At 42.4% G+C, this 21,908-nt stretch overlaps 1 protein-coding gene and 1 pseudogene across 7 annotated transcripts in view; one reads left to right on the top strand and one right to left on the bottom strand.

The window, feature by feature from the left end:
* Window positions 1-21,908, top strand: part of ATE1 (arginyltransferase 1) — a 120,614-nt gene that overhangs the window by 45,210 nt on the left and 53,496 nt on the right. For 5 of the 7 annotated variants that reach the window (XM_016149091.2, XM_016149090.2, XM_016149089.2 and 2 more), the window contains exons 9-10: window positions 8,359-8,540; window positions 11,135-11,234. In XM_016149091.2, the coding sequence (XP_016004577.1) occupies window positions 8,359-8,540; window positions 11,135-11,234 (282 nt within the window). The remainder of the gene's footprint in view (window positions 1-8,358; window positions 8,541-11,134; window positions 11,235-21,908) is intronic. The other 2 variants (XM_036223640.1, XM_036223641.1) reach the window with 1 other exon arrangement.
* LOC118604608 lies at window positions 1,823-1,941 on the bottom strand (annotated as a pseudogene).

Below are 21,908 nucleotides of genomic sequence, written 5' to 3'. Positions count from 1 at the left end.
GAACAAACCATGCCACATGCTACATGGATAAACCTTTAAATATTATGCTCAGTGAAAGAAGTCAGGCGCAGGAGACCACATGTTGTGTTTCCATTTATGTAAAGTATCCGAACAGGACATTTACAGTCAGAAAGCAGAGGCGGTCGCCTGGGGCTAGAGGGAGGTGAGGAGGACTGCCCGCAGTGGGCCGGCGGGAATTGCGGGGAATCCCAGAAATGTGCCCAAATTGGATTGTGCTATCATAGTTTCACAGTTCCATAAATGTGCTAAAAATCATAGACTCCTACACTTAAAGTGGGCGAATTTTATCATATCTATAGTATACCTCAATAAAACCGTGTGGTTTTTTTTTTTTAAAGCATATGTCATTTCTTCATTCTTTAATTTCCCAAACGGTGGAGAAGATCTGACTCATCCTTGCTCCTGCGCTGGGTCTCTGCTTGTGCTGTAGGCGTTCACAGTCGTCGTGTTCCCTGAGAGCGCTGTGTACTGAAGAGATGTGATTAAGCTGATACCTCCATGTTAACTCTTTAGTCAGTACTCTTAATGTTAACTAATGTCAGCCATTAATTTTTTGATAGCTTGTAAAACTTGTAAAACCAGCTTTCCAAGCCTCTTTTAGAGTTGGGAACTTCTTTGCTTCTCACTTGGAGCACTGTGATAGCCTGGGAAAATTAATATGTGCCTTTTTGGTTGTGTGCGTGTGTGTGTTAGTTTGTGCACAGACTACAAGCCTCAGGTGGCAGGGGCGGAGTCTGCCTTAGTCACTGGCTTTGTAGCAAGTGGTAGCATTCATGCCACTATTAGGGGAAAAAAAGGACCCTAGGAACCTAAACCATCTCTTCAGTCTGTCAGCATAAGAGCTGTCATTGCTTGGGGTGGCTCTGGTAGACACCAGGATATTTCTGGAAGCCAGAATTTGAAAGAGGGAATGGCCGTCACCCAAACTGGGTGCTGTGGAGATGAAGGGAGCTTGCAGAGGAGGCGTGGAAGGGCGAGGTGGGCAGAAGGTTGGGCTGCTTAACTTGGGGAGGGCGTTCAAACAATTCCACTGGGCAAGGAGAACGCCAGGCGTCAGCTGTGCAGAGAGCAGGCCTGAGCGGGTGCCCTGGGGCAGCCTTACCCACTTAGTGCGGGGCGTGGGACGGCCAGCTGTGGCCAACGAGCCAGGCCCGGGCCGGGCAGAGGTGTCGAAAGCGGGGCCAGCTCTAATCGGAGGAGAGTCGTCACGCCGCCATTGGTGCTAAATAACCAGAAGTAGAAAGCCAGGCTGCGGCTCGGTGCGCAGGGCCAAGGCGGGGCTGCGAGGGAGGGCTGCTCTCTCCCTAGTCGCATGAGCTGGGAGAGAGGCACGTGGTGTTCGGGCTGCGCCCCTCCTGGAGAAGCAGGGGTCAGCCAGGCAAGGTAGCGTGTTCGCCAGAGGCACCACGCAAAGGCCTGGAGCCACATCCCCCAGGTCGTTTGGGATTGGCATTTGACTGCTGCCCCCTCCAGTGTGTCCTAGGGCTCGTTGGGCAGTTCTCGCTGGGCTAGTGCTGCTACGAAGGCCGCTGACAAAGACTCAGTTGAACTGAAAACGTTGCCCTTTGCCCTCAGTTCACTTCGGTAAGTAGTACGTGAACATCTGTCGTGTGGTAGTTGAAGAAGTAGTCCTTGGTCCCACAGAGGCACTCAGAAAGTGCTGGTCGAGGAGATGAATGAACTTACTCCTGGAAATCACATGATTGTTGAACCAGTGGACATTGAAACTTTATACACACACACACACACACACACACATGTATGTATATGTATATATATATATTTTTAAATTTATTTTTTACGCCTACAGCACCTGGTATTCCTGGGTGGTCTCCCATCCAAGTACTAACCAGGCCCGGCCCTGCTTAGCTTCCAAGATCAGACTAGATCGAGTACTTTCGGGGTGTCATGGCTATAGACAGAGCTTTATATTTCATAGTGAAGTTATATTAACTGGAGGTCTTTCCCTGGAAGCCTATCTCATATGACAAAAATTTCAAAAAATTTTCTGAGAATGAAAGAGTACACTAGAATAGAAAACCAAATATTAAATAGAAAAATGCCATAAATTTCCTTGCTCAAGATTTTTCTACATGGGCTTTGATTTTTTCAGGCATCTTGAAGGCCAAATTTAAGATATCTTTGTGCCAGATCAGTCTTCCTCTAGTGAGTAGTGGTATTCATCCTTACTCTAGGGATCTTTCAACTGTGTTCAAAATTAGGGTCATCTGCCTTGACGATTTTCATTACCCATTAGATGTGCATGAATGCTTCAGAAAGTGTTTGAATGGTAAATCCTGGGGTGGATTAGTTTCCATGGGAATGTCAGCCTGTTTGATGTTGGCAGTCATTGAGTTCTAAATAAAAATGTCAGTTTGGGTTGTCACAGTGGACCAGTCCTCCCTCCCTCCAGTAAGAAAGATTGGAAACGCAGGAGTCTCAGATTGAATTGACATTAAGTAAGGGCTCACATTAAGATAGAAACTCTTGATTCTGAAATGACCCTTGCAGTGTTCAATAAATATTAACTAATCTGTGGAAATGAGAAGTTTGGGATTCTTTACTTTTCCTTGTGAGCATTTGATTAATGCGTTACTGAAAGTCTTTTTGTTGGATAATTAGGATTTAAAATATAAGGAAATTTCAAAGTGAGCAGTTAACATATTAACATCTCAGTTTTTATCTGTTTCTTCTGTAGTGAAAATGCAGAAATAAAGTCCTTTCTTATTCCTGTCACACTTACTAAAAACATTTACCGTGAATCTTTCCTCAATTACTTAGGCTTTGTAAAGTTCAAACTTTTGTCATCACAGTGCTTCTAGTTTTTAGTTACAAATATGAGGGCAAACTTTTTTGCTTCCTTTGAAGCATTTCAGTTTCTAAGAAGAATGTTATTGGGAAATAATTTCTTGATTCGTCCTTGGTTTAGTAAATTGCTAAAGTATCTTAATTCATTATGTCTCTAGAACATGTTACTATATTGTAACATGTGAGTGGCTGATTTTCTTATAATAACATAAAAATAGCATTGACCTAGAGGCTAGGATGCCGGTTTGTGAGTCGGTTTATAACTCGATGGTTTCATGATCATCGCATTGTTTAATTGATTTCTGGGTTTTAGGTTTCTTCATCTGTGACATGATGGGGGTCAGAGTAGATAGTCACGTGGCTTATTCTTTCCTAAGTGATTATAAGGTGGCCCGTATCTCTGTACGGCGCTTTGCAGATGGGGAAGGCGCCTGACTTGCATCGAGAGGTGAGAATAGTGCCTCCGGTAGGACCAGCTGGTCGTGGCTGGTCTCGCAGGAGGACGAGCCAGTGAGGTAAATGGAAGCCGGTCGCTAAAAGGGGAGGGATGAAAAGTGGAGCCTGAGATGGTAACAAAACATTTCAAGCTGGTACAACAGCTAGGGCTGATTTATAGTTAGGGTTAAGAGAATGTATTGATTCTCTACTGAGAATATGCTCATCGAGTCCATACTTACAATGTCCTCAAGAAATACATTTTTAAATGAATGAATGAATGAATGAATACACATTTTAGATTTAATGACCTAGGATGATGTACTGAACTGAAATCATGGAAGAATTTAGATTCATTTCGGAGTCACCTAGTTAGCTTTTGACTTGGAGGTTTTCCGACATTTGACAGGCACAATTATTTTTGAAGACTGGAAGCTGCATTCCTGTGAGCCTATGGACTTACATTTAAAGATGGTTTTCATAGAATTCCATAATATATAGGCATTTGTTTCTTATTACATAGGTGGAACATTCTAGTTTCTGAGATAGGTGATTATGCTTCAAGACTATTAGCTATGTAGAGTATTGGTGTTAATTCAGGTGTCGTAATTATAAGTTAACATCCTTTCCTATTTCCTTTTGGTTAATCTTCTGTTTGTTTACCCGTTGTACACTTCAAACTATATCTGTTTCAGGAGAAGTGATAATGACCTTTTTAAAAGAGCAAAGCTGTATGTGACAGCGAATGCTAAAACCTGGGTTTGGCATAATTTATTATTACAGTTGATGGAAGCGCTTAAAAGTTTAAAGATGTATTTTATTGGCAGAACTACAGCAATGGCAGGTTTAGAAATCATTGCTGCTTGTATCACCGTAGTAAATCCTCTCTTTTTGTTGTTGACCTTGATCGCCTGTACGGTTACTCTTTTTTCTTCCCGTACAGTACTCTTTGGAAGGGAGTCACTGTGTGCAGCCCACACTTATGTAGTAGGGACTTATGCTCCCCCGCCTTTAGGGCAGAGTATATGCATAAACTTTTGAAGTTCTTATGCACAGGAGAATTGCCTTCTTCACTTATTAATTTATTCAATCATATGTATCAATATGGACTTGAATACTTATTTTAACTTTGGGTTATAACCCAGTACTACTTCATGTCGTTGCCCAAGTTATTTTGCCTTTGGCCCTTGGGAGCGCTTTCACTTGACTCCCGTGCCCCTTGACACGCCCATCAATGCGGGTTTGTTTTTCGAGCGCTTTCTTACTTTTGGGCACTACTGGAAACTTTAGGCTCGTCTCGCACATTTCCTGCTCCAGTCCTGGAAGGAGCCGTTTCTCCAGAGAGCCCTTGTGCTTTAGAGGCATGGTGCTAGGTGTGCTGCCTGCTGCTGGGGCTCACATCTTTTAGGCCTTCTCCTCTGACAGAACAAAGAAGTGTGTGTGTGCCCTGACCCTCGTGTGAACATACGGGTGGTGTACACATACCCATAAACATTTCTGTGTGTATCTGTGTATTAAGCCGAACATGAGTGAGTCCTACTCCAGTCTCCAGTTCCAATCCATTGCGTCGCCTCCTCCCCTTTCTCATCTGTGAATTCCCGCTCTGGCAGTGAGACATCTGGCTCCCGTCGTCCTCTAGCCACTGACCTGGTCTACACCTGGATCAGTGTTAGGGTTGTCAGCCGGTAGTGCTTATGGGGAGCAGCTGTGCCAGGTGACCTACAGCCCTTAGGTACGGAGAGATTTCCTGTCGCAGTCATTCTTACAGACCCCAGAGGTCACTGAGGTCAGCACCTGTCCCCTCCCCTGCCTCTTCCGGTAAGGTTGTGTTATACGTTTATAACCCAGATTCCCTTGTCACCGTCTGCATTCCTTCCTGGCATCCCATAACTTCCTAAATGATTTTCTTTTAATTCGCACACATTAAGGTTCACTCCTGTGTTATAAAGTTCTGTGAGTTTTGACAAATACATGTCTATGGCGTACAGAATAGCTTCATCCCAAAAGTCCCCTGTGCTTCATCGCTTCATCCCTTCCTTGAGCCCTCCAAATTCTTGGCAGCCGCTGATTTTTTTTACTGTTTCTGTAGTTTTGCCTTTTACCGAATTAAAATTCAGTTACTATAATTGAAATCATACAGTACGTATGTAGCATTTTCAGACTGGCTCTTTTCTCTTAGCAACATGCATTTAAGGTTTCTCCATTGTGGCTTGCTAAGGTTATTTTTTATTAATGAATAATATTCCATTGTATGGATGTATCACAATTTGTTTATTACCCATTAAAGAATATCATGGTTGCTTCCAGTTTTTATCAGTTATGAATAAAACTATTATAAACATTTCATTCAGGCCTTTGGGTTTTTGTGTGACCTAAGTTTTCAAACTAATTGGATAAATTCTTGAAAAAAAAAGTGGCTGATTTGCTGTTTTGTAGCTTAAGACCATGTTTAGCTTTGTGAGAAACTCCCACGCGGTCCTCTAAAGAGTCTGTTCCATTGTCTATTTCCTCCATCACGGACGAGGGTGCCTGCCGCTCCGCCCCTGCCGGCATTTGCTCTTCAGGTCTGGAATTTCCGCCACTCTCACAGTTTTGTGTGCTTCCTCATGGTTTTCTTCATTTCAGTTCCCTAACAACAGGTGATGCTGAGCAGCTTTTCGTACGCTTATTTGCCAGTTGCACATCTTTGGTGAGGTGCCTGCTCAGATATTTCGCCCTTTTTAAAATTGGGTTGTTTGTTTTCTTATTGTTGAATTTTAAGGGTCTTCGTATTTTTGCATACTTACTGGTCCTTTATCAGGTATGTAGTTTGCAAGATCTTCCCCAGTGGCTTGGTTTTTTATTCTTTTAACAGTGTGTTTCACAGAGTGGAAGCTTCTCGTTTTAATGAAGTCCAGCTTACATATTTCATGGATTGTGCTCTTGGTGTTGTATCCAAAGTCATCCCCAAACCCAAGGTCACTTAGATTTTCTCCTATGCTATCATCTATAAGTTTTATAGCTTTGTCTTTTGTATTTAGGCCTATGATCTGTTTTGCATTAATTTTGATTACAAGATAGAGGGTCTTTGTCTAGATTTCGGTTTTTTGTTTTTTGCATTTGGATGTCTAGTTGTTATAGCACCATTTGTTGTAAAGGCTGTCACTTTCTCTATTGAATTGTCTTTGCTCCTTTGTCAAACAAAGGTCAGCTGACTGTGTTTCTGTGGATCCCTTTCTGGGCTCTTTATTCTGTTCCAGTGCTGTCTGTTCTTTCACGAGTATCACACCACCTTGTCTATCGTAGCCGTATAGTAAGCATCGACGTTGGGCAGTATGAATCGTCTAGCTTTGTTGTTCTTCAATATCGTGTTGGCTATTCTGGGTCGTTCACTTTTCCGTATAAGCATTAGGATCAATTTTGTATGTCCACAAAATAGTTTGGTTGGATTTTGAGTGGGATTGCATTAAATCTGTAGATCAGTTTGGGAAGAATGGATATTTAAACAATATTGAGTCTTCTATGCACATGTAATATTTTCCCGTTTATTTACATCATGTAATTTTGTGGTTTTATAAATGGTATCTTGTTTTTAATTTCAAATTACAGTCATTGCTGGTATATAGGAAAGCGGTTAACTTTTATTTATTAACCTTGTAGCCTGTGACCTTGCTATAATTGCTTATTATAGTTTGCGTTGTTTCTTTGGGATTTTCTACATAGTAAGTCATGTCATTTTTGAAGTTTTATTTTTTCTTTCTCAATGTGTATGTGTACCTTTAAGTTCCTTTTCTTACCTTATTTACACTAGGTAGGAGTTCCAATATGTTGTTTAATAGGAGTGATAAGAGAAAATATCTATCATTGCTTTGTTCCTGATTTTAAGAGAAAAAGCATCCGGATTCTTTTATTAAGTGTAATGGTAGCTGTAGAATTTTTGTATATATTCTTTATTATGTTGATGGAAGTTTCTCCCTGTTCCAGGTTTGTTGAGAGTTTTTAGTCATGAAGGGTGTTGGATTTTGTCAAATGTATTTTCTGCATTAATTAATATGATCATGTGATTTTTCTTTTAGCTCGTCATGGTGGTATACGTTAATAGCTTTTTTTTTTAAACTTGCTTTTCTAATGTTGAACTAGCCTTGCATACCTGGAATAAATTCCACTTTATTATGGCATACGTACTATTTATAGGCTGTTGGATTTTATTTGCTAATATTTCAGTGCATATTTTCGCATCTATGTTCATGACAGGTATTGATCTGTGGATTCTCTACCTTGTAATAGTTTTTTCTAGTTCTGGTATTAGAACACCTACTTTTTTCATTTTCTTTATTGTCCCCAGATTTTGTCCATATACATTCTCTGGGATTTTAACTATGTGAAAACGATACATGTTTTGTTGTATTTGTTCACTTGAATTGTTAGTCTCTAACATCCTTTTAGATGATTTATTTATGCTGCTTCATAGTTTTCATTCAGTAAGTTACAGTTAAAATCATATTAAATTTTAAAATGAGAAATATCACTTAACTATTTACCAAAAAAATGGTTATACTTTGAAATCTCTAAATATCTTCTGCGAGATTGTCATTATATAAAGATAATGATAAGGAAATAACTTTTTTCCTTTGGCTAGGAAAAAAGGAACTCTTATCTAGAAAAAGTAATGGGATCAGATCCCTTATTGGTGTGGGGGTGGTCACAGAGCAGGCCTGGCTGGCAGTGTGGGGACAGTTCCGTTCTCAACAAATCCTTTTCTTTTATATTCTCCATCTTTTCTCATACACCATTTCTTTCCCAGCGTTTGCGTGGAACACAAAATATAAAGTTTGATATTTTACTTATCCTGCAAACTCATTTGCCTACTGGCAGATGCTAAAACAAGTTGAAAACTTCAGTTAATTTCTCTTTTTCATTCTTTTGTTTGGTCAGTGTTTCTGCAAGTAAAATGTTTTGTAGGATGTGGCTACAGAAGATGATGGCAACAAGGAGGAAATATTAGGACTTGCTAACCTGAGTAAAATAAAAGTATAATAGATTAATTATTAAGATTTTTTTAATAAAAGGGAAAAATGACAAACCGTTCCTGTTTGTGTGCCCACTCTTTCATAGGCGGAGAATCCCCCTAATGGACCAGACTGTGGTTATGGCTCCTTTCACCAGCAGTATTGGCTCGATGGGAAGATCATTGCCGTGGGGGTGATTGACATCCTTCCATACTGTGTATCATCTGTATATTTGTACTACGATCCTGATTATTCATTTTTGTCTTTGGGTGTCTACTCTGCACTACGGTAAGATTGCTTTCGACAGTTGTAATGGTTCACATAGAACTTCCAGTAATTCCTCATTTGATTATATTTCTTCATATGACAGTGGAAGTCCTATTCAATAGTACATAATGATTTGTTGCTATTTTAGTAGTCTTATAATGTGGTATTTGGAAGTACCACTTTCAGACTTGAGGCCAGGGTCCGATGGTAATTCCCTAGCTGTATCCATCTAGTCTAATGTATTGGGGAAGTGATTCCTCTGTGTGGGATGTGTTTGTTGTTTACCTCATGCATTTATTTAGGCTCCCCTGTCAGAACCACTTAATATTCCTTAAATGTTTTACTGTTTATATATTTTTTGTCAACACTGATGTATATATTTTTTTCATAAACGTAAAATGAATCAGGTATAAATGAATTAGAGCAGTGTGAGCCTGTTGGAAGAAAGATGCAGTTATATACAGCATGTAGTACAGAACCAGGGGGTCCCGGACTCTGCTTGACTCGGACCCTCATCAGAGGGTGATTTCCCTTTTATGTTTATGGCCATGAATATATGCAACACAGCACAAATGCTTTAAGGTTATCCTAATGTAGAGGGATGAGGGCTTATTCCATGAAAACATTTGATTCCATTCGTTTTCCTGCTTGTTTGTGTGTATATGAGGAGGAGGGGGAGCATTGTGCGTAGTTTTTCTGTCTGGGAGGTCAGGTCTCTCTCTTTCTCCCTCTTTATCATCGTGTCGGGTTTTTTCTCTTTACTTTTCGCAGTCCCTCTGCGTGATGTTTTCACATTATGGTAAAAAGTACTTAGAGATTATATTTTCTATTGTGTATGTGCTTTTTCGAATTATGAAAGTAGAAGAGTTGATATTTTTCTTTAATCCCCATTCGACTTACATACAATCTGATCCATAATTGATTCTTTTCGTGTGTTTCAATGACCCACAGTATAAAGACGTTCCCATCTTGGTATTTTCAGCCCAGTCTGTCTCTTAATGCCAAGTTACAGCAAATTCCCAGTGACACAATGTCCACAGCTGATCTCTAACAGTCTTATATTTTTCTTATGTATTTCATTGCATTTTTGTATAGAACTAAACATCTTCATGACTCTTGATGGTATCACTGAGTGTGGAACTGATGACTTGAAGCATTCTCATTTTATAACTCTAGAGCGTTTTCTATTTATTTTAGAAAAGATACTCTTTTCTTTGTACTGTAATCAGTTAATACTTGGAAACGACTGCCATTTTCACGTTTTAATTGTGTATCGTTCGCTTGACAATGTGTAGCTATGGACTTGTGTAGACTCATCAGATAAATATTAAGTAATACTCCTACATAATAAATCCTATCCTATGTTGCAATATCATTTCATGTCTCAATAACTAAGAAACATAGACATCCTACTGCATTTGAGATAGCAAATAATCAATTCCCAACAAAATTAGAAAGAGTTCTAGCTATTGTCTGGTTTATCTCCTGACAATTCTGGAGCTGGAGAGCTTCGAGGAAGTCGCAGAGGACCCAGAGAGCATGAGGCGTGAGTGAGATGGTGCCACCGCTCTGCAGCCTTGTCACTTCCTCTTAGTGTCCTTGAGACTGCGCATTGCAGAGGGCAAGGCAGCCGGGAGAGCAGCGTCTCAGAGCAGAATTGGGAGAGACGGTTACAAGGAGCCAGTTCCACTACGGATGTTAATGTAGTTTCCCCCCCATTTCTTCAGTTTCTTAAGCTGTCATCTAATAAATGCACACTTTAATGTAATCTAGTCTGCGGATTTAAAAAAGGTTTGAGTTGAAGATCTCGAGCATGGCATTTCTTTTTTCTTTTTTTCTTTTTTTAAAGATAAATTTTTAGAAATGTAATTAATTTATTTAGTGGAAGTTTACTCGAGCCCACTCTGTGTATCCTGGCACCATTCACAGAGGTGAACACGATAGATGTGGTTCTTAGCTTTGTCAAAACAGACTAAGTAAATTAGAAAACCGACAACGTAATTTTAGCTACTCCTATGTGCTGTGACAAAAATAAAATCATGGTAGGCATGAGGCCCTCTTTAAACAGGTGACATTTGAGGAGCCAAGAAAGAGGAAAAGGAACCAACATAAAAATCCGAGGGTAGAAATTTAGGTAAAGGGGAGCTAGTCCACGTGCCCTGAGGTGGGTGGAATAAAAAAAAAGGCCTTAGAGGCTAGGATGTGGGATCAGATGTAGACTGTGTCACGCAGGGACTGTTGGTTGGGGGGCAGGTGGAGCAGGGCTGGTAGGTCCCAGTGTGAGGGTAAAGTTTTTGGTTACGTTACCCGATCTGATTAATGAATAATAACAAGAAACCATATTAAATAGATCTCTTTAATTTTATGTTCTTTGAAATTTAGATGAACTGTTATGCCTGAGAAAGTGTAAAAGCTGAACTCAGATGCTTTTTTTTTTGGTCTTTTTAATAAAAATCATTTTACAGTATTTTTTAAACCGTTTTTCTTTCAACACTTGGATTTTTTTTTTTGATAGTCTGGTATCCGATTTTATCAAATACTTGTCATCATTACATAGTAATTTGAAAATTGAACTAGATTTAACTGTATCTTCATCTTTATTCTTCTTTTGGCAGAGAAATTGCTTTCACTAGGCAACTTCATGAAAAAACATCACAACTCAGCTATTACTATATGGGTTTCTACATTCATTCATGTCCCAAGATGAAATACAAGGTAAACTTGATTTTGTACATGTGTCTGCTGTAGATTCAAGTTATGAAAATTAGTGCCTTCACAATTTCTTACATTAATTTAACTTGCTTATACATTTCTAATGTAAATCATGAATTATTTTTAAATGTGTCTTAAACTTTTCATAGATTCTGCCTTGAATAGTGCCTGACACTTGGGCACCTAATGTTTGTTTAGTACAGGTTAATCTGCAGTAGTCAACTGAAAATCTAGAAATCCCAGCTATTCTGGGTAAAGGTACATGTTTTTTCAAAAGACTCCTGAGGAAAATCAATTCAGAAGTCAGGAAATTAGAGGAAAGTGTTATAATTCTCCCACAAGACTTAAAGCTAAATAATCAACACAGAAGTGTTGCTGGTTTGAAGGGACGCAATATAAAGTCGAAAACGAGGAGAAAGTTGACATTCGTGGGAAGAAGACGGGAGTGTCGGGTCGCAGTCTAATCGGTTGGCTTGTGTGTAGCTGTAGGCATGTTTATGAGTGTGTTTGTGGCCCTGGCTGTGATTAATAATGTAAATAACAGTGTAAATATAAATAGCAATCAGTGTATATACAGAGTATATGAGTGGTATTCTAAGAAGTTTCGGAAACAAAATAAGTTTATAAATTATTAATTTTAACTTAAGATTTCGTATAATGTAGTCCAATGTTAGGTTGTTGGAAATGGTACCTAGTAATGTTTGCTGGCTTTTTCCAGTGTTTTAATATTCTCTATAGGCTAAAATTCTTTTTTAATACTACTAAACTTGATTTTTCTTTCTTATTGACCAAGCTTTAAGATTAATTCATATTAATGAATAAAGAGTATAAAGAATATTGAAAGTATTTTAAGAATAACTTAAGATTTCAGAAATCCTAATTTCTTATTTCCATATCCTGAAAATTAATCTTTGTCGGGAATTGGGAAACACCGTCGAAACCTACAAAATTAGGTTACGGCCCAGAATGGGAAGGGAGGGGACTTCATGTAACCATTCAAACAAAACTTAAAATTTTCCAATATATTGTATTCATATCATATCTTCTTGGGAGAGACAATTCTGAAAACTTGTAGAACTAGAGACCAGCAAAGGGGTAACTCACAGAAAAAGAACTGCGCACTATTTTAAAATCTCTCACTTTTTGGATTGAATGAAGGTAAATTTAGCATATAACAATGATAATAGTTAAAATTTTTCTTTAGAGCATAACTGTTTAAAGCACTAATAATGTCATATTTTTTCCACACTTAAAAATCTACATGGGAAAATCTACAAAAATGTTTTCTACCTGGTGTTGAGGAAAAAAGGAATGTATTTTAAAGTAGCAGCACTTTTAATACTTGAGAAGGAGCAGCCACACTTGACGGGGTGCTTTCGTAAGCACTGCGCTTGCGGGCTCTGCCCTGATGGAGGGTACAGCCTCGGGTCTGTGTAGGTAGTCGTGATGCACCCAGTGACACTTGACTGTCTGAAACTAGGGTGCTGTTTCATTTGGACTTCCTTGTGCAGATTTAGACGTGTTAAAGTTACAATCTTCATAATATAATATATTTATCGTGTGATGTAGAGCAAATTGAAGTATTTAACAGCAGGTCTGAGAGACACGTAGGAGCTGGTTTTATCTCCTCTTTTACTGTAATGAGCTATCGTAAAGGCATGCTGAAATGACGAGTCCGTCTTTATGTGTAGGGAGGACAATCTCCAGGGTGGCCATCCTCGGTTGCTCTGACCCTGTGTGTGCACGCTGTCCCATCCTGCAGAGGTAGATTCTTTCCCTCGCCCCGGGTTGGACCGGCTTCGTGACTTGACTGACCAGTAGGATGCCATGGACTTCAGGCTCAGGCCTTAGGAGGGCTGGCAGCTTCCTCTTCCTCTGCCTTTGGAGCCAGCCATCATGTACAAGGTCCAGTCCCCCTGCTGGAGAGGGAGGCCACCTGGGAGGCCTGCAGCCATCTTGGGCTGTAGCCAACTCACAGAATCACGAGGAATCATAATTATTGTTTTAATTAGTAGTTTTAACCCGCTAATTTTGGGGGTGGTTTGTTCCTCAGCAGTGGATGACTGAAACACGTGGCGTGGGATAGAATTCACTGGGTTCAGATGGAGATTTCGGTGTGCAGGGAAGCCATTCTGTGTTAGGCTGTGCAGACTCATGTCCTGAATTGAGCTGAGCTGAGCTGTTTCCGATGGCTCAACGTGAGAGAATTTTGGCAAAGTCACCCGATTTCCGTATGCAGTCATGTCTAGAGATGTGCCCCCTTGGCTTGTGAGAATTCGTCCTTATAGGCATTTTATACCCTCACTAGAGCCTACAAGACATTTCCTAACATGGTGACAAATTTCGATTTTGCTTGTCTTGCTAATGGTGAGCACTGCAAGATGAAAATTGCCGTGTGGCCGTCTTAGTCCACAGCTGGCCTGTGGTGCAGTTCGCTCGCCTCTCAGCGCTCGTGGTGTGCGGGTTCAGAGCAGTTACAGCCTTGTGCTTCATGCTTCCTGAAATGCATTTTCACTGAATTCTTTTGGTTTTGCCGCTGCTGGGTATGTCTGTGTTAAATAAAGGTTGATTTACAATAAACATTACATTGCCAGATATGTTTAATCTGGGGTCATAGTCTTAGCTGTAAGACACGGGAAAGTCACAGAAGAGTGTAATGAGAGCTGGAAAAGAGAGTCGTTAATGGAAGGAAATTGTCTCAATATGTTGTTATCATCGCTCACATTAAGTGTTATAATAATTGTGGCCATTTGATGGGACTTGGTGCTGTTTTAGCATAAATCACTTGTCAGTGTGAGGACTCAGGAGCTGGCTGACATGAATGGAAAGTATGCTTTTAACTTGGAAGAATTTCTCCTGCAGGGGAGTCGTCCCGCTGGTGGGTGGGATGGGGATGGGCAGTGTCCTGGCGACCGTCAGCGACGCCCATGGTCTCGCTCTGCTCCTCTCGCAGTTCCAAGGTGGTCACTGCCCATTCAGGCATCGTAGGCTGTCGGTAGTGGCTAGAATCAGGAAATAATGTCCTCTTCTGTGTCTCTTTCTTTTTAAAATTATTCTTAATTGGGTAAAATACACATACAATTTGCCATCTTAACCATTTTTACGTGTACCATTCATAGGTGTTAATTCATTTCCAAAACTTTTCATCTTACAAAACTGGACCTCTGCCCAGTAAATAGTGGCTCCGCACACCCACCCTGGCAGCCACCATTCTGCTTGCTGTCCCTGTGACTGTGGCCTCGCCAGGTGCCTCCTGTAAATGGAATCATACAGTCTCAGTCTTTTTGTCACTGGCTTTTTTCACTTAGGGTCCACCCATGTGGTAGCAGATGTCAGAATTTCCTTTTTTAAAGGCCGAATGATATTCTCTGCCCCATTTCACTTGTGCGTTCGTCCGTTGGTGGACACTTCGGTTGCTCCCACCTTCTGGCTGTCGTAAATAGTGCTGCTGTAATCACGGGTGTGCACATACCTGTTCAGGTCCCTGTTTTCAGTTCTTTCGTCTGTATACCCAGAAGTACAGTTGCTATATCATGTGGTAATTTTATTTTTAATTGTTTGGAAACCGCCATACTGTTTTTTTGTAGGGGCTTATGCTGGGAGCAGTCTTTCTGCCCAATAACCAGTATATTTTTTTTTTAACTGAGCTGTTGGTTTATATTTATTTTATATCCATATTATGTAGCTTGCAGATGTTACACAGTTTATATATTATTATTATATATGCTTTCAAAAATTGACTTTTGGCGGTTTGTTTTCTAGACCTTTTTTCAATTAATTTTTTATGCTTTCAAAATGTTTAATATTTGCATGTAAATAGAATAGTTTCCTTTGAAAGTGAAAATGGTATATATAGAAATGGTGTTAGGTATAACTTAAAATTTCTTCATGAAAGTCTAAGAGTGCCGCCGTAAGGTCACTCCGTGATCTAGTGGAGGTGTTCTGACTGAATTCTTTATCCAAACCTGCAAGCAGGCCAGAGTCAACAGTGATTTCAAGCAGTTGGCTTTGCTATCGTGACGTGGCCAGACATCAGATAGTTGAAACAGCAGAAAGGGTTGGAAATGTCAGAAAAGAAACAAAAGGCTAATTCATCTGCGATTAATCATTCTTAAACGCAGGGCCTCAGCGTGACTGTGGTCAAACCCTGGAATTCTGCAGGAGTTTGCCTAAAAGAGGGCAGTTGGCATTACCGTTATAAAAGCATCTACAAAAAAATGTGGAGCGTACAGAGCTGCATCTGCAAAATCACGAGCTGCCGAAAGCCCCAGGCTTTCAAGCTCTTCAGAGTTTCCTGCCCAGACAAACTTGCAGCCCAGGGAGACGCATTTGGGTGCACGTGACAGTGACTTTGCTGGTCTGAAAGAAACACAGATGATCTCAAGAGTTACCCACAGCACAGCACACGGCACCGCAGTTTTAGCTCAGAACCTATTTTTCTTGATGTTAAATGTCCAATGAATTAGACATAGCGAGTAGGAAAAATTAACCACGGAATAATTTTAGTAAGGGGTTTTTGATACCTCCTGCTGGTAGTGGGAGGTAAAAGAATTCACGTGCTCATCACAAATTCTTGTTTCTAAAATTGTCACATGTTAAATTTTGCCACATCGGAGTCAAAAGCAGTTCCTTCAAGGTCTTGTGTTCTAAGCTTCCCATTACAGACGAGAAAATTGAAGCTCAATATGGTTAATTTGCCCAGAGTTTGCATTAAGTTACATTTTAATTTTAGCAACATGAATGAGAGTTTGAAGAGTTGAAATGCATATAAATGGCACTATTTATCAGATTTATGATGAGGTGTATATAACTCTAATTTTGGAGAATCCTAAAATACCTGCATGTTAATTAAAGGTAAATGTTAACTAGAAAGCAAAAGCATGTTTAATTCTGTGCCTTATTTTTCCCATCCTCCTCCTCCTCATCTCTTTTCACAGTGAAATAGAAAGCTTGAGATACTACATGATTTCTAACCTTTGAAAACCACCAGTCATCTTTGTGGCTTTTAGAAAGACGTTAACGCCCGAGCTCTGCCCTGACCTGCTGAAGGAGAAAGTTCGCTTCTCCAGCCTCGCTCTCTGACTGCCCGGCACTAGTTTATGCCCTCGTGGTCTTCTCTCCCTCCGTGCTTTGTGCTGTCTCTCACATCTGAGCGGCCATCCCCCTGTCCCCCCGCCACGTGCAGGTCTGGCTTCCTTTCCAGACCAGGCTCATGCACCGTCCTGCAGCGAGCCCGTTCTCTGTGCCTCCCACTTCAGCCCCCGCCCAGCGGCTCCCCCCGACCGCAGGCAGAGGCCGCCTCCTTCCTGTGCGCGCTCGTTTCCCAGTGCTTTGCCTCCGCTCTCCTTGCCCTCTAGTCGCAGGTGTACAGAACGTCACGCTAGGTGTCCAGGCAATAGGAACGTGGTCAGACACGGTCCATGCTCCCTGCTCGTCGGGTCCTTGAGCTAACCGCGTCTCACCTGCCCCGTCCCCAATGCCCGGCAAGTGAGTCTGTCGACGTGCAGAGCACGTGGAAGGCAGGCCCCTCGTGCACGAACGAGGCTGGGACGGGAGGGGGGCGGTGAGAGCCCAGCGGGAGCTGGTCCTCCTCGCCCATCGTGCTAACGGAAACATTGGGCTTAGGAGAAACTTAAAAGTCCCATCTCAGTAGTACAGTTGACACTGTCCCTGAATTTTCTCTCCTATCTACATGCAGGTTTTGGTTTTTGTTTTGTAAGTGACTTGTTTTTGAAGCGTGACGTGTACGTAGAAGAGTGCACCGTGCTTACGTGTGCAGCTCGGAAAATTCTCACGCAGGGACGAGGCCCGTGCAGCAGGCGCCCAGTGGGAGAGGCACGTGCAGCCCCCCCGGGCCGGCCGCGTCCCCCCCGCGGTGGCACCGCGCCCCCGGAGACAGCCGTCGGGACTGGCCCGGCCCGCTTTTGTTCTCACGTACGTGGGGTCGCTCGGCGAGGACTTGGCGAGATCCTGCCGTGTGGTCGCGTGTGGCAGCGGTGGGTTCGTCCTGTCGCTTACACGCCTGCTGCGTGGGTGGCCTGCTTCTAGGTTTGGGCTAATGTAAGTGCCGCTGTGAACATTTTTTTTTCTTGTTTTTTTTTTTTTTTTTTTTTTTTTTTTTTTGGTGAACACACGCGTACATTTCTGATGGGCGAGACCTAGGTGTGGAATTGCCAGATAGTAGGACATGCGGATGTTCAGGTGCAGTTCATCCTTTCCGTAATTTTCGAGTGGCCGTGCCGATTCATGCTCCCACCAGCAGCGGAAGACAGTTCCAGTCCTTTCCCGTTCTGATGGGCTTCTCGCGAGGGTGGGGGCGCGTGATTTTAATTTGCATTTTGTTGTCGACAGACAGCGTTGAGTGCCTCGTCCTATGTCTGTTGACCGTAACAGTTTGCAAAGTGGTCGAGTGTTTGCCTGTTTGTTTATTGGGTTGTCTATGTCCGTTATTTGTAGGAATTCTTTATACCTTCTGGTCACTGTCCTTTGTTGTATAAACGTTTTACAGGTACGTTCTTCCGCTCACTGCTTCTCTCTTCATTCTCTTATTGGTATCTTCAGGTGAGCAGAAATTCCTAATTTTAATGTATCCAATTACCTTTTACAATGCGATAATCTATTTGAAATTGATTTTTGTAGTGGTCAAGGATAAATTTTTTTCCCCAGATGGATAATTACTTTTAGTTTCTTAAAGGGCACTGCCCTGCACATACCAGTCCAATAAATATTTCGATTAAATTATTTGTGTCATATTTGTATTATGGGAAAATGTCCTGGCTTTCTGTTTTTCAGACTTAGCGATTCCATTAGATGAGCAGATTATCCGTTTGACTTGCGTTTTCTCCCCGTAGAATGATATTGGCCGTCTGTTCTACAGGGAATGCCTGGTTTATGTCCTGAAGGGTGTGCACATAAGTCACTTGTGCTAACACATTTCTTCCAAATAAGTTAAAAAAAAATCTCTTTAAAAAGGATGATAAGTTTTGTGGCAGTTTCATAAAGAGAATGATTAAAATACCAGGAAGAGCTCTTTATTAATCGTTATGACATCATTTAGTATTTGCCAGTCACATCCCATTTTGTCATTTACCTTAGGTTATTACTTATGGTACATATGTTTGTTTAATTATACAGGAGCTTAATTTTTTTTTATGACATAAGCCAGTTTGTTAAATCTTGTCCTCTATAGCTTCTGGCTACTGTATCCTGCTTCTAAAAGACCTCCGCTACCCACAGACTAAAACTCAGGGTGGCCTTCCTTTACTCCTTACGACCTCGCAGCACTCACCGTGGGTTTGCTCCCATGCCCAGACCTGGCTGCCTCCCCAAGACAGTGCGTTCTCGTTGCAGATGACATGCCGCTGGCCACCAGTGACTCCACGGCACTGCGAGTACTCGGTTTCCTGTCTGTCCCTAGACTCTGCGCTTCCCGAGACAGAGTTTGAGCTCATTTATTACTTATGTTAACAGCAATTCCTGATTTATAGTAAATATTCAGTAAATCTTTGGAAGGATGGAGATGTGAGAAAAATGAGTAATCATTGGTTAGAGGGAAAGTGCGTTATCCATGCCAAATAAAGTGGCATCACTTGACATTTCTGCAGGATGGATCTTTTATGATTTTGGCAGTAGTGATCTAAGAGTGGTGAGAAAGTTACGTTTGTGGCATCAGATGAGCAGTGAGGATGCTCTCGCATTTGCATTTTTCTTCAGATTGTAAACGCATGGCAACTAATTTGGAACACTTGTGATTCTGAAACGGTAGTCCTGAATAATGTTCTGTGTAGTTTATATTTGAATTAAAGGTTTATTTGGAAATAAATTGATTTAGAAATGTATCTAATTGAGTAAAGTTCATTTTATGTAAACCCGTGAAATAACAGGATGTAATACAAATACCTTTCCTAGGGAGTGCGATTATAAATTTTGAGAACTGCATATAATGTAAATGTATAGCGTAAACACTATTTCCACTGGCGTTAACTTGTTTCATTGTCTTAGCACGTTAGCCGAAGTGGGCCAGCGAAGGGCTTCGCATCCGAGTTCTTGTTCCCTCTTGCCCGAAAACAGTGGTTCTCTGTCGGGCAGTTTTGCCCCATTCCCACCCCCACCCCATATCTTGAGACCCTTTTGATTTTCACGACTGGGGCCTTGGGGAGGGCAGCGGTTTGCTCTTCCCCCCCATTCTTTTCCGTTATGTTTGTCCTGTACAGAGAAGTCCTTGCACTCAGCTGTCTGCCGTGCCGTAGCCCTTTCTAAGGAATGCGCGTTCTCTGCCACAGGAAACACGGCCTGCGCGTTTAGGTCACCAGACTTAGCGCCGTGTGACCCCGCCACATGAATCACCGTTAACTGGGCTAGGTGTCGGGCCCTGACCCCAAGGAGGCCAGTCTAGGATAGATATACTGTCGTATAAAGCTCAACATGAAAGCTTCGCCCACTGAAGAGAGGGACCAAACCAATCAGGTCTTCTCTCTTAAGGAAGTTTGGACTGTAGTCTGTGGGGAGAATCAGTAGTTATGGGGTTAGTCATAGAGAGGAGCCGCCCAGAAAAACAGCGACAGCACGTGAGGGTTAGACTGGGGCTTCAAATGTAGGTCCATAACGTTTGGGTTGTGGGCAGACTTCTGTGCACATGCACCTTGATCTTGAGGGTAACGTCTATGGATTTCTTTCATGTGCTTTTCAAAGGAGTCTGTGAATCAAAAGCGATCGAGATGAGAGAGGGGTGAGGTGGGGGGGCAGCAGCGAGGCGGGGAAGAGCAGATGAAAGGGAGGCCAGGGCCCCCTGCCGCCGAGGGGCGAGATGCCTCCCGTCAGCTGCTTCCAGTTCTGCAGCATCGTCGCGGTTACCCGCGAGCCTTCCTCTGCCCGGGTTTCCCGCTCTGGATGGCCTAGAATCCTCCGGAGCTTGACCCCGCAGGGCTGATGATATTCCTGCTCTCCTGTTCTTATGTGTCTCCCTGAAAATGTTTGTTCCCCTCCACCGCGAGGCACCAGCCGCTTACTGGGTCACCCGGGTGAATGTCTTCGTCCCTTCAGCCCGAGGGCCAGACCGCTGAGCTTGTCGGGCGGCAGCCGTGCTGTGTCCCTGGCGCCCAGCTGGTTAAGCTAGCTAGCTGGATCTCTCTTGATTTCAATGTTGGAAAAGTTCTAAACTGCTGACTGCCACCTTGTACCAGGAATCATGAACAGAGGGAGACTGAGGAAAATAAAGCCTTCTTTTTTTAGATCTCTTTCTTCCTTCGTTATTTATTGATTTTCTTTTACTTTTCAGTTTTCTTGCTGTCAGTTTGGGTGAACTGAGGTAAAATTACAAAGTTCCCTTTGGGGGTGCTTATATGCTTCCAGCGTCATAGAGTCACACAGCCCGTAGCGACATATTTCAGTTAAGAATTTGGGGTAAAGCTCGAGGAAGAGAGATCTCTGCCCTCTCTGTGGTCAGGCCCTAGTATTCCTGAACAGTCCCACGTGGCTGCCCTGCTCCTGGCTCACAGGGAAAACGCCATGAGAAGGATGAGATGTTTTCATATTTTTGGAGGCAGAGTCCTAGGAAGAAGAATCTAGAGAGATGCTAAGTATTTTTAATGCTTTAACTCAGATTAAATCTCATAAACTCATTCCCGTCGACTTCGTTAAATTCATCGGCTGGTCGGCGAGGCGAGCCGCCGATGAGAGTCGGGCGGGCACTTTTGCTCGTTTTCCGAGCGTTTTCTGAGCGGGGAGTAAAGGTTCGGCTCTGCTTTGGCTCCCTTGCCGTTCCCACACCCGGCCCTCGTTAGAATTCTGCGTGAGACGGCCAAACCAGAGGGCTCAGTTCCATATTGCTGTATTGTAATTCATAGTCAAATTGTACGCTTTTTTACTTAACCGTTTATTTGGAAGTATTTCCAAGCTTTCAGAAAAAGTTGCAGGAATAAAAATGTTACAAAGAATACCGGTACAGCAGGCCCTTCACTCAGATTCACCTCTTGGGACAGTTTTACCCCTTCCGCTGTCTCTTGTTCGTCCCCCTCCGGTCCCCCCCCCCCCCCCAATACACAGATTATGTGAATGTGTGTGTTTATACAGTTACACAGACACATAAGGCATGTTATTATTTTTAATCATTTGAAAGTTTATTGTGATTGTTTCCTCCTAAGTACTTTGCTTACCATGTGCCAGGTGCACTTCGTATGTAAGTGTTTGATAATTGTTGGCTCGGCAATTCTCATAACCATGCTAGACGAGGTGTCATTTTCACCACTGTATAGATGCAGGCCTGGAACACAGAAGGGTTAATGCTGGAGGGTTCACGTCCAGTGGACTGAAGCCCTTGGCCTGCAGCTCTGGCTGCTCGCGGGGGGAGACTTCCACTCCAAGGGCTTTCCTATGGGTCCCCAGGCACCCCGAGCCCTCCCAGGCCTTGAGAGTCCATACCTCATCTCTCCTAAGACATGCATCTTCCCGTTTTCCCATTTAAGGTCCTGGACATGTACCTTACATTGGATGCTGATGAAGTTGTTACATGTGTGTGTGTGCAGAGCCGGTTGCTGTTGTTGGTGGCATGCTTGAGCAACCGAAGGCTCTCGCTGCTGTACCAGTGGTGGCCACTGTGTGCGTGTGACGCGTGTGCACGTGTGTGTTTCATTTCTCACTTGAAAGGGAAAACGATGTTCTGGATGACTAGTGCCAAGG

The sequence above is a fragment of the Rousettus aegyptiacus genome, unplaced genomic scaffold, assembly GCF_014176215.1.
Source record: "Rousettus aegyptiacus isolate mRouAeg1 unplaced genomic scaffold, mRouAeg1.p scaffold_m13_p_6, whole genome shotgun sequence".
In the NCBI taxonomy this organism is placed as follows: domain Eukaryota; kingdom Metazoa; phylum Chordata; class Mammalia; order Chiroptera; family Pteropodidae; genus Rousettus; species Rousettus aegyptiacus.
This window is presented reverse-complemented; position numbering and strand designations above follow the sequence as displayed.